The sequence below is a fragment of the Sphaerodactylus townsendi genome, linkage group LG12 (genome assembly GCF_021028975.2).
Source record: "Sphaerodactylus townsendi isolate TG3544 linkage group LG12, MPM_Stown_v2.3, whole genome shotgun sequence".
Classification (NCBI taxonomy): Eukaryota; Metazoa; Chordata; class Lepidosauria; order Squamata; family Sphaerodactylidae; genus Sphaerodactylus; species Sphaerodactylus townsendi.
In genome coordinates, this window is record NC_059436.1 from 27,888,513 (window position 1) to 27,905,367 (window position 16,855).

Genomic DNA, 16,855 nt, shown 5'->3' on the forward strand with positions numbered 1-16,855 from the left:
AAGTCCAGCACTGACTTTTCTCCATTTGCATCCAGGCTGCCTAACCAGCATTTACTAGCTCAGGAGATGGAGGGAGCACCAGAGGAGAATGAGAACCCCTGGAGAATAACTTACTTTACGTGCTTTGTCCAGTTTTATGTCCTGTTTTAACACCCGCTCTGTCCTATGTTTTGTTTTATTTTTACTGATATGCTTTTATTCTTCTGTATTTAGGGTCCACCACCATCTGTGGAACCCATCCTTTCTTCTCCCCTCTTGGGAGGGTTTAATGGGGATTATTGCAGGCATTGTTTATATGTTATTTGCTGCATTTTAATTTAAATTATTAAGAGCTTGTTATGTATTTGGTATTTTATGTTGTTCACCGCCCAGAGCCCTTCGGGGGTAGGGCGGTATATAAGACTGAATAAATAATAAATAATTAATAATATGCCTAATAAAGGTCAGCTGAAGTTGAATTACTTACCTCTAGATAAGAAGCGCTGTGTAGCCAGCAGGAGTTGGGGGGAGATTTTCACCTTGTATTCACTGTCAGACACTTTGAACAAGGAGAAATCTTCTTTCCTGCGATCCACTAAAGTCCCAAGATGAGGAGGCTTCTTCTTCATCTTGTTATCCCCTGGAGAGGGAGGAGGCAAAGAGAAAGCCAAAAAAATTAATAATTAAAAAATCAAGAGGCAGGAGGAGGCAGGTGAGTCAATTCCAAATCAGCCATCAGCAACATTGCTGTTTTCATGGGGAGGAAGGGAGATCTATGTTAAGGTCAGAGACAGCAAAGATAGCAGAAGGGTGGAATAAAAGACAGTAAAATTCATTCTGAAGTGTCACTCAAAGTATAGAAGAACTACAGACCCAGGCACTGGATATGCAACTCAGCTTCCCAAGGATCTTAGTTAGCACCTAGAAAGGCAGGTTTCTGGACCTCAGTGTTGTAAATCTCCGTGGAACTGCTTTATCAAGGATAGTAGGGAGCGCAAGAGGGAAACTTAAACCCCTTTCCACCCCAAGCCATCTTCTCACAGAGAAAAGAAAACTCTGATAGGTCTTTGCTCCTCACTGGGGAAAAGTACCAGTAATATTTCTCCTGCAAAAAGAGATGCAGCTCAGAGGTGACATTTTCCAGCAAGAAAACAGCAGAAGTAGAAAACATTAAAGCTTCGCTCTTCTACTACTCCAGAACATTATTTATAATAAACAAGGAAGAAATCAAACAGCAGGTAGATTGGCCCCAGACACTAACTCAATAAAATCATCAAAGGGTGGTGGGTCTTTCATGGTCAGCACAGATGTTCCTCCCCATATTTATAAGATGTTAGTAAATCCGCTTGACTTACACAAACAACAGTATTTGGAGTATCTTGATGCAAGGTCTGATCCCCCCCCCCCCTTTTCAGCGCACAGCTGAACACACAGATCTGGGTAGAATAAAGTGAAAACGGGGAAAAAAATGTCGATGTGCTCCTACGGAATAACCACATGTGATCTGAATACTGGTGGAGGGAAGATGGGGAACTTTCCCTTACACATGTACCACTCCACACAGGTTTTAATAACTGACACTAAAATTGCTGTTCTACCCGCAAATATTAAAAAAGACATGCAATCTGAAGGTATACAGATAAATCTAAAGAATAGTATGAAAATGGAGAGTCTGGAATTTTGTTGGAGGTTTCTCATCAGGGACTGGTCTTTCTATGGCACACTAGCATACTCCAGGCCTTTCTGTGGGGACATAGGCACTAGCTGCTATTCTGGCATCCCTCAACCCTGGGCACTGTGCTCCAGCTAGGAGTGACACATTATCTCCAAGTATAGGCTGTGGATCTCAGATAAGAGAAGCTTCAGTTCTTTTTTCCCTTCTCCAAGAAGCAATAGTACTATCCTGTGTGTATATATATACTCAGAAGCACACCCTGCTATGAACAGTTGACCTTACTTCCATGCAAACACACAGTATTGCACACTAAACCTCTCTCATTTCTGGGGGGAAAGGAGCTTGTATAAGATTAGCACTATCGCCTTTTCCCCCATGCCAAACCACAAGTCATCTACTCCCAGAAAGGAAGAGTTAACTTGTGAAAGACCCGAGTGTGTCCTCCAAGATTTATCTTAGCTGTTTGTTCCAGACAGTTCTAACAGTTACTCTAGCCAACTCACAGATTCTATGTATATGATGGTTGCTATAACAACTAAATGGACTAATTTACTAAAGCATGCTTACTTCAAGGAGCGATTCCCTTTGCTAAAGAACTTAAATTGAAAATAATTTGGCTTGTTCAGGAGAGCAGGTTCTAAAATGCAGGACTTAATACTGTAGAGTTAATTGAACATCCTCAAAGAGCAGTACAACATTTAATTCCCCATTTAATTAGTTGCAGGTACAACAGCAAACTCTTAATGACAGCAAAAGGAAGAGGCTGGTCGGATGCGTGCTATTTTTCAAGGTTAGCGCCTTAGTGCTTATAACAAGGTAACTCCACCAGCCCAGCCTGTACAGAGGAAGGAATCTTTATCTTGATTAGAGGGGGAAAAATCCATGCCAAACAGGCCATACCTGCTGGGAAATAACTTACTGTAGTCATCTGACTCATCCATGATCTCTGATTTTATGATCTCTTCAATGACATCTTCCAGCGTCACCAAGCCCATGACTTCATAGAAGGGGTCTCCTTCACCTTCATTGTTCACCTTCTGAACAATGGCCATGTGCGATTTACCTGGGAAAGAGAAAAAGGGAACAAACAAGGCATAAATGGCATTGCAACCATCAGAGAGAGAAATAACAGCCTGTATGTAGTCCTTTAGAGTGCTTCAAACATATGATCTTTTTCTTGTAAGTATTACATCCATGTAAGGTAGGTCAGCATTATTAACCTTGGCAGGAGGGCAGGGGGTAGATTCGCTAATTTCAGGAGAGTTGATTGCGGAGATTGCTTCCCTTGATGCAGTACCATTTTTGTGAGTATCAACGTCATGTCACCCTCTATACGTTCTGCTGCCATTTGCCCAAGCTTTGCTGTGGCCTTTTCTAAACCTGGTTTCAAACTATCTTTTTGGAACTACTGTAGTTAAAGTGAGGCCACGTGAACAGAAATGTGCACAAATTCCCTGGTCCAGCTCACACCAGTGCCATTTCCCTTACCTCGATCCATTTAAGGTGAACTTTCAGTACAGAGAATCCATTTGCCCTCTTTTACACTCAAGATGCCATTACCTGTCCTCACTCTTCAGACAGGCTGAACCACACAACGACATTAATATGAATTAGGGGTCACGGGGATCGCCTAAAGACTAGATTATTTGATCAAGAATATCAATTTCTCCTGAGCAAAGAGCAAAGCTCCTGCTCTCCAATATTCTTTGGGATTATCCCTCAGAAATCTAGCCCTGCTATATACCTGGAACAACTTGTTAATTACAATTGCAGATGGGTCATGACTAGAGCAAGGTGTAACTCTTCAAGGTCGCTTTTCTAATATTCCACAAAATGAGCATTGCTGTCGATTTTGTCCTGATACAACTGATTCACTTTCTCATATTCTGCTTCACTGTTCAAAATACAACATTAGAACTGATTTGAGAACTGTATTACCAACAGGATTTATGCTCCTTTCTGATAAATTAAAAATGGCTAAGCTTCTAAATAACTCAAATGTTGAAATCTCGGAAGCTGTTGCCATATTTTTACTCTGTGTACTGCAAGTTGTGCAATAATGACCTTCTTATTGTATTTGGAATTCTTGACACATACCGGTTTTATGCCTAATAAAGGTTTTGAAATGGAATGGAATGGGTCACGGGGATCAAATGGGGACCTGGAAGCCGTGGCAGAGATTCTTTACTCTTGAAGTTGGGAGAGGAAACTGAAGGCATTTGGAGCTAGGATTCAGACATCCCAGAACCCTTCTGTTCCAGGAGCCTCCATCCTGCAACACTATCCCTGCATGCAAAGAAGACTGCTTTCCCATGCTTAATGCAGACAAGTTCTCTTCCAGCTTTCTGCCCTTTGTTGCCTCCTAGCTAGATGGCTGGCATATTATGCTGTTAATTATGATGTTATATTTATTGTTATTTTTTGTTTTGATGTTATCTTATTATGTTTGTGATGTTATAATCTGTTATTATGTCATGTGGCTATGTTGCTACTATGCTGCCATATGATGATGCTATTACCGGTATATTGTTGCTATGAAATGTTATGTTGATTATGTCCTGATTACTGATGTTTGCTATTTGAAATATTGTTTATTGTTGCTGTTTGATATTTGATTATTGCTGCTGCTATGTTTACTGATGCTACATCATGTTGTGTCACAATTCTGATGTTTTGATATTTGAAATATTGTTTATTGTTGTTGTTTGATATTATAACTATTGCTGCTTTTATGTTTATCGATGTTGTATTATGTTGTACGCCACCCTGAGCCTTTCGGGGGAGGGCGGTATATAAATTAAATTACCAATTACCAATATACAGTCAAGTTTTAGAACTGCATCTTGGTTGCTTACAACATCTACCACTGCTTATCTCCTTTGCCCCTGACATCTCATAGACCAGTGAAGGTGAACCTTTGGCACTCCAGATGTTAAGGACTACAATTCCCATCAGCCCCTGCCAGCATGGCCAATTGATGGGAATTGTAGTCCATAACATCTGGAGTGCCAAAGGTTCGCCACCACGGTCATAGACTGTCCAGTTGGTAGGACCAGGCCTTCCCAGTGGCGCACATCTGACAATACAAAGCATGGACAGGAGATATGTTTATACCATATTACACCCAGCATCCTACAGAAAGGATTCAACATTTTCTGGCACAGAATTCTACACCTGATCCTGCCCAGCGATATCCCCTAAGTCAGCAAAATTGCCTTGATGACATCTTAGTGGCACAGTCAGTCCACAAGCTGGTTTGGGTCACAGGCTGTGCTCTGAGGGCCCCTGTTGGTTCACACGCAGATTAGGCTTTTGATGAGTTTAGTTTGGCTGAACAACACAAACAAAATGTTCTCGCCCCTCTTGGAATCTCCTGCTGGGCCATTCCTGTGAATGTTCTAAAAAGCTCCTGAGTTGCAGCTCTTCATTCTGTTTTTCTCTCACATGATATTTAAACCACACCTGGCTCCCTGGAATTTGTCCCATGCTCTTGCACTAGCCATGTGCAACTCTGCAGGACTGGTGGCCTTTCCAATGCTAGCAGGAAGTCGATGAGTTCAAGACGAAAATGACGACAATGCAGAATTGTACTAGATGTCTTGGCCTTGTGAAAGATAAACAGAGGAGAAGGAGGAGGCCACCAGCTTTCCCATCAAAGGTTCCTCTAGTTTGATGGACGGCACCCAGCAAAGAACAGCTGTCATAGCAAGGGCTATCATCGGGTCAGCTCAAGAGATCTCAATGCCAGAAAAGGGATATCCAAACGATCCTTCTCTTACTGTCTAAAATACAGCAGAATGCCTAGGAAGTCCTCCTCTGAAAGCCCCACTACAACCAATAGCATCTCTTATGGGTTTTAGTGCTGCACATGCATAAGAACTTCTGTATAGATTCTCAGATAGACATCTGTCTCCTACTCCAATACCTTAGGGCAGGGGTGGCCAACCTATGGCGCTCCAGATGTTCAAGGACTACAATTCCCATCAGCCCCTGCCAGCATCCATGAACATCTGGAGCGCCATAGGTTGGCCACTTCTGCCTTAGGGGCATGTTAGGGCTCTTGATCACAGAGAAACCACAGAATTAGGCTATGGAATTCAGCATCTTGAGAATATCAGCTTTCGTGAAGAAAGGGGCAAGGAGGCTCATTTGTAGAACTTGGGGTTTGACAGTGATGGCAGAACTAGAATAGACATGATTCGGTTTCCCAAGGATGTCGTGTCTAAGATATTCAAGGCAGAAATTTTGCCAAAGACTTTCTCAGACTATTATCCTGTAAGCCTGATGCATAAAAGGAAACCTAATACTTTTAGATGGAGACTAAGTGTGATCCACAGGGGTGGGAAAGAATCGTGGATGGGGTGCGAGGATACACTGACACAAGTTCCCCATGCAAAGGCTCCAGCAGAGGTTAAAGTTAATAAGAAATTAACGATCACTGTATAAGGTGAAAATAGAAAAATAGTTTGTGAATCCACTGGAATTGGCAGAGATGGCCAAACTTACTTCTGATTAGAAAAAAACAAAACCTTATCAACATTCAGTGACAATCGAAAACTCTTGACTTAACCAACATTTTTGTGTAAAACAGAAAACAATGAACCAATAGTTTTTGGTTTGTGGAAGAACAAGTACATAGATAAGATAGAGAATAACTAAGAATTAACTTTATAACTGTAGAGAGCAAGTAGTACATTTTAAGTGTGTTTATATTTGGTGCAGATTAAATTGGAAGCTCTTTTAAAAATCTTTTTGTGTTGTGAGTATTTTTTATAGTTTGTTTTTTGGTTCTTTATTTCTATGTCCTTGAAGTCTTAATAATAATAAAATTAATTTTAAAAAATAAAGTGATGGCAAATGCCTGATGGAATCTCAGGAGCCACAAGATTCCTGAATAAGAGGCCAGCATTCAGGACTTCTCTAGCTGTGCTTTCCCCATGATTCTACCAATGGGCTGAAAGATGCATTATATGAACTACCAATGGGCTGAAAGATGCATTATATGTACATGTGGCATTCTGAAATGTATCTTTTTCTGTGCATTCCCCTGTCACAGCACATTTACCAGCATAATTATTTGCTTTTGGAGGGCAAAAGAGAATATGGATGATATTTGTATCCTTTTCTTCAAGGAGCTCAAGGACCGATATACAACGTTCCCCAGAGATCTTCTATTCTGCCAGACTCAGGCCAGAAGTTCTATGATCCTTTTAACCAACATTTTCCCCATTTTTCATAGAATGCAACCAAGTGGACTATGATTTAGAAGGGGAAACAGACGCCCGCAGGAAGGAAAGATAATATTATTCTTTTCCCTTATCTCATTTTCCTGCTTTGAAATTACAGGTCTCAAAATCCTTTGACTGAGCTCTGAAAACTGCTTAGCTTCATCAAGGTTGGACCATGCCCTGGGGCCACATGGTGCAAATAGCTCGGTGCCTTGAGAATTATATGCAAAAGGGCAGTTTTCACATTCTCTGTCCCAGGACTCCCAGGAGATCAGCATGGATAAGCCGGGTTCCACAAGCCATGGCTGGGATCAGAACTGCAGCAAGTATTCATCAGAAGTGCACCAGAATGCCCATCCAAGCCAGTTATGTTATCTACCTGTGCCTCACTGCCCCAAATGGCAAGAACGTTCCAAGGTGCCCTGAGAACTGAGACACACCTGGCCATTCACACAGTCATGCCACTTGTCCCTGATCAGCCCTTTGTTCATGTACCAAAAAGGTTGGATCAGAAACTTGCTTTCTTTAAACAGATCTCTGGCTCTGAAGTTATGAGGGAACCCTCAAGTGGAGTTGCACTGGCTGAAGAAAGGCAGCGGGAGTGCAAAAATTGCCCTTTATTCAACCATTTTGCCTACTGGAATGAACAGGAGAAAGATGTTCACTTACTGTCAGGTGCATGAAGAAACAGCCTCTTAATTACAAGCATGGATAAACCATTCAATGGAATGCATGGGCAAGCAAGGAAGGTTGGGGTGGGGGGGGAGGGGATGAAAACATAACATTCTTAGGAGGCTTATTCTCAAAGGTGCCCCTGGAAACCAGTGAAGTTGGCGCGCTGAACCTCAGCAGGGCAGCCAGATCCCCACAACTATGCAGAGGTCAAGGGTGGCACCAGCTATTCCTGCCAAGTGTTTCAAAAGTGGGGCTGGGAAAACAGAAAGAGAGAAACCTCATGGGAGGGGCAGGTTCTGCTTCATTAAGACCTCGCTAAAGCACAATGCTTTTCTAATGAAGTGCAGAGGAGTAGGAAAGTTCTTGTTTCAACTCTCATCTTTGCTACAGACTCTCTTAAGTGGCCAAGGGCAAGTCACCTAGGTTCAGCCTCCCCATCTATATTATTGGCCTACTTTACACCAAAACTATAAGGATGACTGAGACGACGTATAGGAAGCTCGCTGAATGTTGAGAATATTCTATAAATGCTACATATTATTATTTGCCATACACAGCAAAGTGGGAACTGCCTACATCACAGAAGGCCTCAGGGCCCTGTTGAATTGCTACCCAGTCCTTCTCTGCAACTGTCCTTTCACATATTCACACTCCTTCCCAGTGGGGAAGCACGCAGAACCTTCTCTCACCAGACTGGAGGTCCCCAACCAGGGGTCTGCAACTTGCGGCTCTCCTGATGTTCATGGACTACAATTCCCAATTGGCCATGGTGGCAGGGGCTGATGGGAATTGTAGTCCATGAACATCTGGAGAACCACAGGTTGCAAACCCCTGTGACAATCTTTTAGAGCCAGTGGGCATCTTCAGAATTTCAACACAGCATGGTGGGTGCAGCCATAAAATTGCTGCTGCAAGATGCGAAGACAGCTACAAAATGGTGGCCCCAGCTTACCTAAAATCACAGCAAAGATTCTTTGTGCTGTGGTGGCAGCTGCTGCCAGAGCAATGTTTCTAAAAATCTGCACAGCCAACAAAATCTCCAATGGCCAGTCAGAAGACCGGCTAGGTAAAAGCCCCACCTGGCTCCATCCACTTTCTAAAACCAGTTGGTGCACACCAGAAGTGTTAGTGGGTGTCATGGCACCCTCAGGCATCATGTTTGGGGCCCCATGCACTAGTGTGCTGACAGGCTGTTAAGAATCCTGGACAACTGGAATGTTCAATAAACATCCGACAAAACCTGAGCCAATCATTGGGAAGGGCTCATTTCAAATCCGCTAAAGCCCAGTGTTCTGATAGCCAAAGGCTTCACAGATTTCAAGCGCTGCATCCTGCAATTAGCTCAGATTTTTCTTTAATGCTGAATTAAAGTGACAAAAATGCCTTTGTTTTCTGTTCTTTAATTAGAGGCTTCATATATTTCTGTAAGACCAGGGTAAGCGCCCTAAAAGATTACACAAACCACACACTGCTTCATCACAAGCGAAATGCAGCTTGAAATAGAAAAGGCTGGGGAAAGAAACTACTTGCCTATTTCTGCTTAATATTCACGGCTTTGGCCAATACACCACAGATAACACATCTAATTGCTTGTAGCTATGAGTCTAGTTCAAGTGAGTATTTCCTCACATAGTCCCCAAGGAAGTCTTTTAAATACCTGAGCTGGTTCTCAATCTCTCTAGTGTCTTTATAGATTACACAAATTGCCTTGTAGGCTCAGGCCAAAGTGCATCTTGTTCCAAATCTGGTCTTTTAACAAAGGCACCCAGATGCCTTCAAAAAGCCCATAAACTGGATCTGCATGGAAAATACCATGACGATGACAGTCCGCCTCTCGTGTGGAGGAGTGGGGAATCAAACCCAGTTCTCCAGATTAGACTCTGCTGCACTTCACCGCTATACTATGCTGGCTCTCAGTTTGATGGACTAAGGTAGGGAATCCAGAACTGAGCAGAGCCCACTGCATGGGGATATCAATTATACTCTAGCTGTGACCCTCTCTTTGAGCTTTCTCTTTTGCATTCAAAGCAGTATGGGTTCCTGCACTTGAACTGGGAGGAGCTCAGGGTCCTGCTGCGGATAACGCAAGGACAGAAATCCTTGCTCTACAGAGTGTGTAAAGAACTGGATGGTGCAAGAAAGGAGTTTCTTTCTGCCAAGTCTCTGTGTTTGACTGTCTTTTCAAGTCCATCTTCCCCCGGCCCAACCTTGCAGCTTAAGCCCCTTTCCCTTATAATCCCTACAAAGACTTTTAAGGGAAAAGGAAAGCTTTTCAAGAGTGTACTAAGAACAAAGCTGACAGCTGGAGACTTTCAAGAGTACATCTGCAGCCTTAAGGGTTCAGAAGCCAGATGTTTTGCATGGTGAATACAAATGGCTGCCTTTGATTAGCATGATTGCAGAATACACACAGGTTGGCATAATCACTGCCAGGATACACAGGTTGCCAGAAGCAGACCAGCGCATACTGGCTGCTACAGCCTGTTAGACCATGGATACTTTCTGGTGACTGTGCTTATTCAGAGGCTCTTATCATTTGGGAAATTTCTGGAGATTTGTGGTGGAGCTTGGGAAGAGGGCCTCAGCAGGGTATAAGGCTGTTGAGTCTACCCTCTGAATCAGCCATGTTTTTCCAGGAGAATTGACCTCTGTAGCCAAAAGATCAGCGGTAATTTCAGGAAATCTCCCGGCCCCACTTGGAGGTTGGCAACCCAAATTAGCAATGCCTCACCTGTTTCGAGATTCCAGGTATGCACTTTTCTTTCTAAGTTTAACAGACATCCCTGGCCCCCAGAAATCTTTAAAGAAAGTAGATCTTTCAACACTGGTCACCTAGCTGTCTGCATGACTCTTTTGCAGTATGATTTTTTTTTAACCCTGCAAATTCCAAAAGATACCTGGCCAAAGGCAGAGCTGTTGTCAATACTTTGGCACCACTTTCATCTGAACCCCAACTCCATTACACCAAAGAAAGGGGGGAAGGGGGGGGCTAGTTACAAGAAAATTCCACAGGAACAAAACTATGCAATGAACTCAAGTTACTTATTTTGAATGTGCTTGTTTAATTTGGGCACTTTCTTCCAATCCAGGAAAAGGCTTTTTTTTTTTTGCAAGGAGCAGAGCAGTTTCAAGACAATAGCAATAACGTCAGGGAGGGACCAGAGATTTTTTAGCAACTATCACCTTGTTCCACGGAGACAGCAGGTTAACTTACCTTTGCAAGGCTACTGTAGCAATAATTGCCAGAACAGAATTTTACAGAAGCTCTAACACTGATCAGAAAACTGAACGTGTGGCTTGAGGACACTCATATATACTTCTAGAGCATCTGTCAAAGTACATCTTGGCTCATATTTGAATTTCCCTCTTCATCAAAAGAGAGAAATTTCCCTCTTCACCAAAATCCAGACAAGTGTCCCAGAATTTTTCACAGGCCAGTAGAAATGGCTGAGCAAATCCAGACATCTGGTTAAAGCAGACAATAAGAGAGGTAAATTGTTTACCATAGGGCCACATCACTCAAATGTTTGGGGGATCTCAAAAAACAGAAACGTTTGTCATTTTGGAGAACAATTGCTTGCATAATTCTTTGTGACCAGAATCTAAGGCCAGAAATCACCTCCTCTCTGGCCAGGCACACGATGGCTTTATCATTGTTTGGCAGGCTCTGAGAGCATTCCTGTGAAGCTGGTCATGTACAATCTACGCAAACCCAGTGATTTCTCATATGGTTCCACAGAGAGAGGAAGAAGTACAGCATGGGAACAGGTAGTAACTCCAGCAGCTAGCATCAGGAAAACAATGCGGGGAAGGAAACAGTTAAATCCGCCCATAAAGTGTGGCCCCAAAGCTGCTATTTACCAATTAAACCACTCAAATCCATTTATAGTTCTTTCCAGTGTTTCATCTAATCCAGTCCTAATATGCCCCTACATTTTTTTACTACTGCTCTTCTATATTTTCTTCCAGGTCCAGCAGTTAGACAGAACATGATCAACTATGGACCCCACCTGCATACCATGCCAGAGGATAAATGAGTTACTAACAGAGAGTGACTTGCTTCCATACTTTGCAGCACATCTATTTCTCAAGGAGGTGGTCAGTGTCTAGCCTGTACCATTATAGACTGGAAGTGGGAGCTGGCATGACTGAATGTTCTGGGTTTTTTTTTTACGTTTACCGGTATTTCCTGTAGAAACCTCAGAGAGGAGGATACCTAGGCTTCTTCCTTGATATACTAACTGTCTATACACAGAGGAGGTTTTTTTTGTATGGAGAAGTATTCAGCTACTAGTTCACCTGAAGATGACATAAGCAGCCCAGACATAGGTTGATCCTTGTTTATTTATGTTTTGTCCCCAGCTTACTTCATCATTATTCTTGCTTAACAAGAGATTAACCCAAACAAGAACCCCGTGAGAGAGGGTAAACTGAGAGAGAGTGATTGACACAAGGTGAGTGTTCATGGTACAGCATGGGTGCAAACTTAGATTTTCCAAAACCTAATCTGACACTTACACACCATGCCAACTTTCCATATTGTCAAGAAAGGACACATACACAGAGTGTTTTTGAACCTGTGCTATAATCCAAGCAGGCATCTAAGACAAGACCGTTTACTTTGCTACCTTCAGAAGAGTATGAGGCATACAACAGATTTTCAGTCATTGCTTCATAGTAGTTTGAGCAATACATAGTTTCTAGGAGACACCATTACATAAATGGCCACTTGACTGGTCACCTGAGACAAGTAAGGGTTGCTTAAGTGTGACCAGACAGAGAAGAGTTTCCACACTTGAAGACAGTTCATTGTTTTCTCCATCTTTAAGGCTGTTGATGTATCATAAATATCTACCACAGGTAAGATCAGGCAACTAGTCTAGTAAATATTTCATGAGCTAATGAGTAGGGTTCTTCTCAGTGACTTACCAGGGCCTCCTCACTGAAAACACTAGTCACATCAATCAACTACCTCAAAAACAGAGACTGTACATCACTATTAATTCGCCCTCATAATCTACGTCTAAGTAGAATGTTGGGCATATTTTGGGGTGCAGTCTGTCAATAGGGAGCAACGGTGAGGCCCAAAAAACCTAACCGGCACATTCAGGGAGCTACATTTTCAAAAATTCTTGGCAGCATATGAGAGGTCTACTGCAGATATTCTGGACCTCTTCAGTGAACAAGCTGATGTGGAAGCCATACAGTTTGAAAGTCACCAGAGAATCTGACATCTTCTTGGTACTGTATAGAGTGCCATAAGCAAAGCCCAGTCTTCATGTTGACAATGAATAGGGACAATAAAACGGAAATCAAAAAGGGATGAATTCAAGAGAGACATAGTGGGGGACAGAGCTGCAGAAGGGATGGAAAACAAATCTTGAGTTCCTAGGAATCAGCTCTCTATCTGGCTGAAGCAATAAATCACGAATGGGCAATGGAATCCTTTTTCAGACATAGTTATCACCCATGGACAAATCTAGACTGCATGCAACATAAATTCTGAATGGTGCTGCTGATGTTCTTACACAGAGAAGCCTTCAGGAACACTGCTTGCTCGTCACATACAATGACCTCATACACATCTTTTACTCCACAGTTTGCCGGCAGGCAAATATGTACATACATAAAGATCATATACAATAATGTTCACCTTCTCTCATGTGTTCCTGTAAAGAGAACTGCCTTCCACTAAATTATATGTTAACACCAGAAACTACACACGAAGACACAAGCACCCCCCACCCCCCACCCCCACCCCGCTTTACTGAGCTATGAAATTGATTGTTGACATATTTATGAGGTTCACTGCTCAGGAGCCTGATGGCAGAGTGGAAATACACAAATTGTCAATACTCAAATAACCCAGACTTGCTCTTGTAGAAGCAATGCTAATGGGGAACGTTACAAACCACCTTGGGATTACCCGCGTGATCAGAAGAAAACACACGCCTGGCATCTTTGGTTATTAGCTGGTCCAATAAACATTATCATTTTGCTCTAGGCTCCCTCTGTAAGACCGGCACAGCCATCCTGATAAGGCTCATTAGAGAGAACTGGGGGTCTGCTTAAGCACCAAGGCCAGAACTCATTTGGAAAGAACAACCACTACATCATAAGCTACCTTCAGAGCCCGTTCAGAAGTTTCAATTGGCACAAAATAGAGTAGTAAGGCTGCGGATCAGCAAAAGATATAAAGGATGAACCTTGCAGGTTTTGAGAATTACACAGGTTTCAGATACATTTCTGCCTGTTCCTTTAGGGGTCTGACCATTAAGAAATTATCCATAAAAGCTCTGCAAGTCCCACAGTCATAAGAATTGGATGGCTACAGGCCTTCTCTATTGTACTCCATCATCTCAGGGATGCCTTCCCCACATCCACCCACCTGGCACTAAATCCGATATGTCTGCCATGCCAGGAAAAAAAGGCATCTTTCTATCCTCCACTTTCCTGTTCCTGCAGTTTTAGGTTGACTTTACTAGTTTTACTTGCTATAATGCTAAGTAGCATTTTATTGATTTTGGAACTGGTTTCAGACAACACTGCTATATACTTCTTAGGCAATCTACCATTTCAGGTTACCAATCTGATTACAGTCATGCTTTAGCATCTTCAATGGCTCCATGACTTTTGGTTTTGCTTTTTTTAATGTTTTAGGAACGTTGCTTTGCACACCAGACGTAGCTTGGAAGTACAGGGCAGACAGATCTGGAGAGATTGGAGCATCCTCTGGAGAGAGGGAAGCCAATCCAAGACCTTCCCCTCCCCTATTTCGTAAGGATGACATATGAAGCTGCCTTTAATTTAATCAGACTATCAATCCTCCCTGTCCAATATTATTGCATTACCTGGGATGCACACTTAATCTATGCGGGCACCACACAGACATTTCGGGTCTCACCATAGTTCTGGATGAGCTGAGGATGTTCCCTAGAACACACCCAACCCTCCCCTGTGGTTGCACATTAAAGACTGGTAGTCACAGATACACCTTCCATTATTGACTTTCTCATTAAGGAACCCCCAAATATGCATCCAAGGAAACCCTAGGGCTGCATGGAATATAGAGACCTTAGCAAAGACAAAGCAAAGATTCCGTCCCAAAGGTTCCAATTTACCTCGCTTGAACTCCTCCAGAACAGCATCCAGCTTAGTATCATTGAAGACAAAGTGAAGCGGGTGGTTGTAGAACTTGATGATGGTGCTGAGAGGGGTGCAGTCATCCGGGTCTACCATGGCCAAGTCCTTGACATAAAGCATGTCCACTAAATTGGTGCGCTCTTCTTCATAGACCGGGATACGGGTGTAACCGCTCTGCATGATCATGGACATGTTGTTGAAGTCCAGTACAGCAGAAGCATTGAGCATGAAACACTCATCCAGCGGCGTCAGCACATCCTCAACGGTCTTGTTGCGCAGAGCACCCTTGCTGAACTCCTCCCGGACAAATTCATTGTAGGGGTCACTGTTACGCACCATGTCCAGGATTTTCTCCCGCAAGAGGCATGTACTGGTGTCATGATGCAAAGCGAGTTCCAGCACCTTGCTCAGCGGCAGTGAGATGGGGAACGTGAGAAGCATGAAGAGCTGGGTGAGCCAGAGCCCACGCGGGGCTAGTAGAAGTCCCCACCGTGAACTGATGGTAAAAGGCAGCACCTCAGCTAAAAGAAAGACTAAACCAGCCACACCCAGGATAGCAGGCACCAACATCCCCACAGCCCTATAGAAAAGCACTGCCAAAGCAGCATTGGCCAAGGAGCTTAGGAGCAGCAGAGAGCAAAGGACAAAAGTCCCACGTTGTCTGACTGTCTCCAGTACTTTGGAAGCTTCTCGCTCCGATTCTGAACCACAGTCCCGCAACACATACAGTTCCACTGGATCCAACCACAAAGTGCTGAGCTGCAAAACCCGGAGCAAGGCCAAGAAAGCTAGCAGTAAGGCCACGAGGGTGCCCAGAAGCCAGGGTGCCAAGGGAGGGGGCAAGGCCACGGCTGCCACCCTCCCACCCCCACCTTCATCTTCCATTACCAGGATAGCATCCCCCGGGGCAGCTGGAGCCCACTGGTGCCCTGCCAGGCTGCAAAGATGATACTGGCCCTGGGTGCCCCCAGAGGCCACCTTCACTGTCACCAGTACTGCATATTCTCCAACAGGTAGGATGTCGTGCAAAAGCAATTCAGGGGCACCAGCTGGGGACGGTGTGGAGGAAAGACCCCCCTCAGGAACGGCACAGGAGCTTCCCAGTGGTACAAAGGCCACCCAAGGCCAGCTGTGGTTCCTTAGGTCAGTACCATAAAGGCGTAGGCGGAAGGTGGTCCCTGGGGTAGCCCTGATGAGGCTGCCACTGGCCAAGGCTCCCTCTTCCAGGCAGAAGCCCAGCACCTTGGGGTGGGGCCCCCTAGGCTTCTGGGGGATCCCAGCGTCAGGGGTCTGGGGAGCCCTGGTCTCCAGGGGGAGCCTGGAGTGCTGAGAGGCCTTGACAGCTGAGTCCTCCCCTTGCACTACTACGCAACCCAACCACAACACAGCAGCCCAACCTAGCAGCAACACCAGCAAACTGCAATCGCCCACCATCGCCAGAGCCAGCAGCTGCTGGAGCTGCAGCAGCAAAAAGCAGCTACTAGGGGGAGTGGACTGGGCAAAGGAAGGTCAGCTGACTCCCCTTCTGGCGCCATCAAACATGTTTGCGGACCCGTCGGCCAATGCGAGTGAGGGGCTGGCGGTCTTTATCCAATGAGGGGCACGGGTGAAGGCGGGGCCAGGAAAAGGGAAAGCTGCAAGTTCGGTGGCGCCGTGCGATAAACAAGGGGGAGGGAGGGGGTTTGCCTCTTAAAGGGAAAGTGTCCCTTCATTGTCATGCCTAGAAACATAATGTCCATCGTTCAACGGATCTTAAACCCGGGTAAACATTCGGGATCGCCATAAATCAAACTGTGACTTGATGGCGACGCCCCTTCAAAAATGCACAGCTAGGGGATGACTGTCGGAGAATCCAAAGCTTTTCATAACTTTGCCCGGGGGGGGCGGGGGGGGGGAGCCCCTGCGCTTCCGCGTAGCTACATCCTAGTTCCATTTTCGCTTGTTTTATTGGGGATTTCTCCACATTCCGTTTTGCACAGGATTGCCGTGTAGCATCCCGAATTTATTCTAGAAATAAATCGCACTGGTTTCAATGGGACTTGCTATTAAATAACGCTAAAATATTATAACCTAAGTCTGTAATGGTTTGCACATGTACTTGGGTGTAAAGTCCATTGAATTCAGTGGGACCTCCTGCCGAAAAAATAGAGTTGTT

The 16,855-nt window shown here is 44.2% G+C and overlaps 1 protein-coding gene across 4 annotated transcripts in view; it reads right to left on the minus strand.

Annotated features, from left to right (window-relative positions):
• The window catches only part of CNNM3 (cyclin and CBS domain divalent metal cation transport mediator 3), a 28,904-nt gene extending 12,715 nt beyond the window's left edge, over positions 1–16,189 (minus strand). For all 4 annotated transcript variants that reach the window (XR_007245947.1, XM_048513287.1, XM_048513286.1 and 1 more), the window contains exons 1-3: positions 14,679–16,189; positions 2,574–2,717; positions 467–619 (exon numbers count right to left, since the gene is read on the minus strand). Coding sequence is in view for 3 of the 4 variants with exons in the window: in XM_048513287.1 (XP_048369244.1) it covers positions 467–619; positions 2,574–2,717; positions 14,679–16,134 (1,753 nt within the window). In the remaining variant the exon portion in view is untranslated. The remainder of the gene's footprint in view (positions 1–466; positions 620–2,573; positions 2,718–14,678) is intronic.
• Between the last annotated feature and the right edge of the window lie 666 nt (positions 16,190–16,855).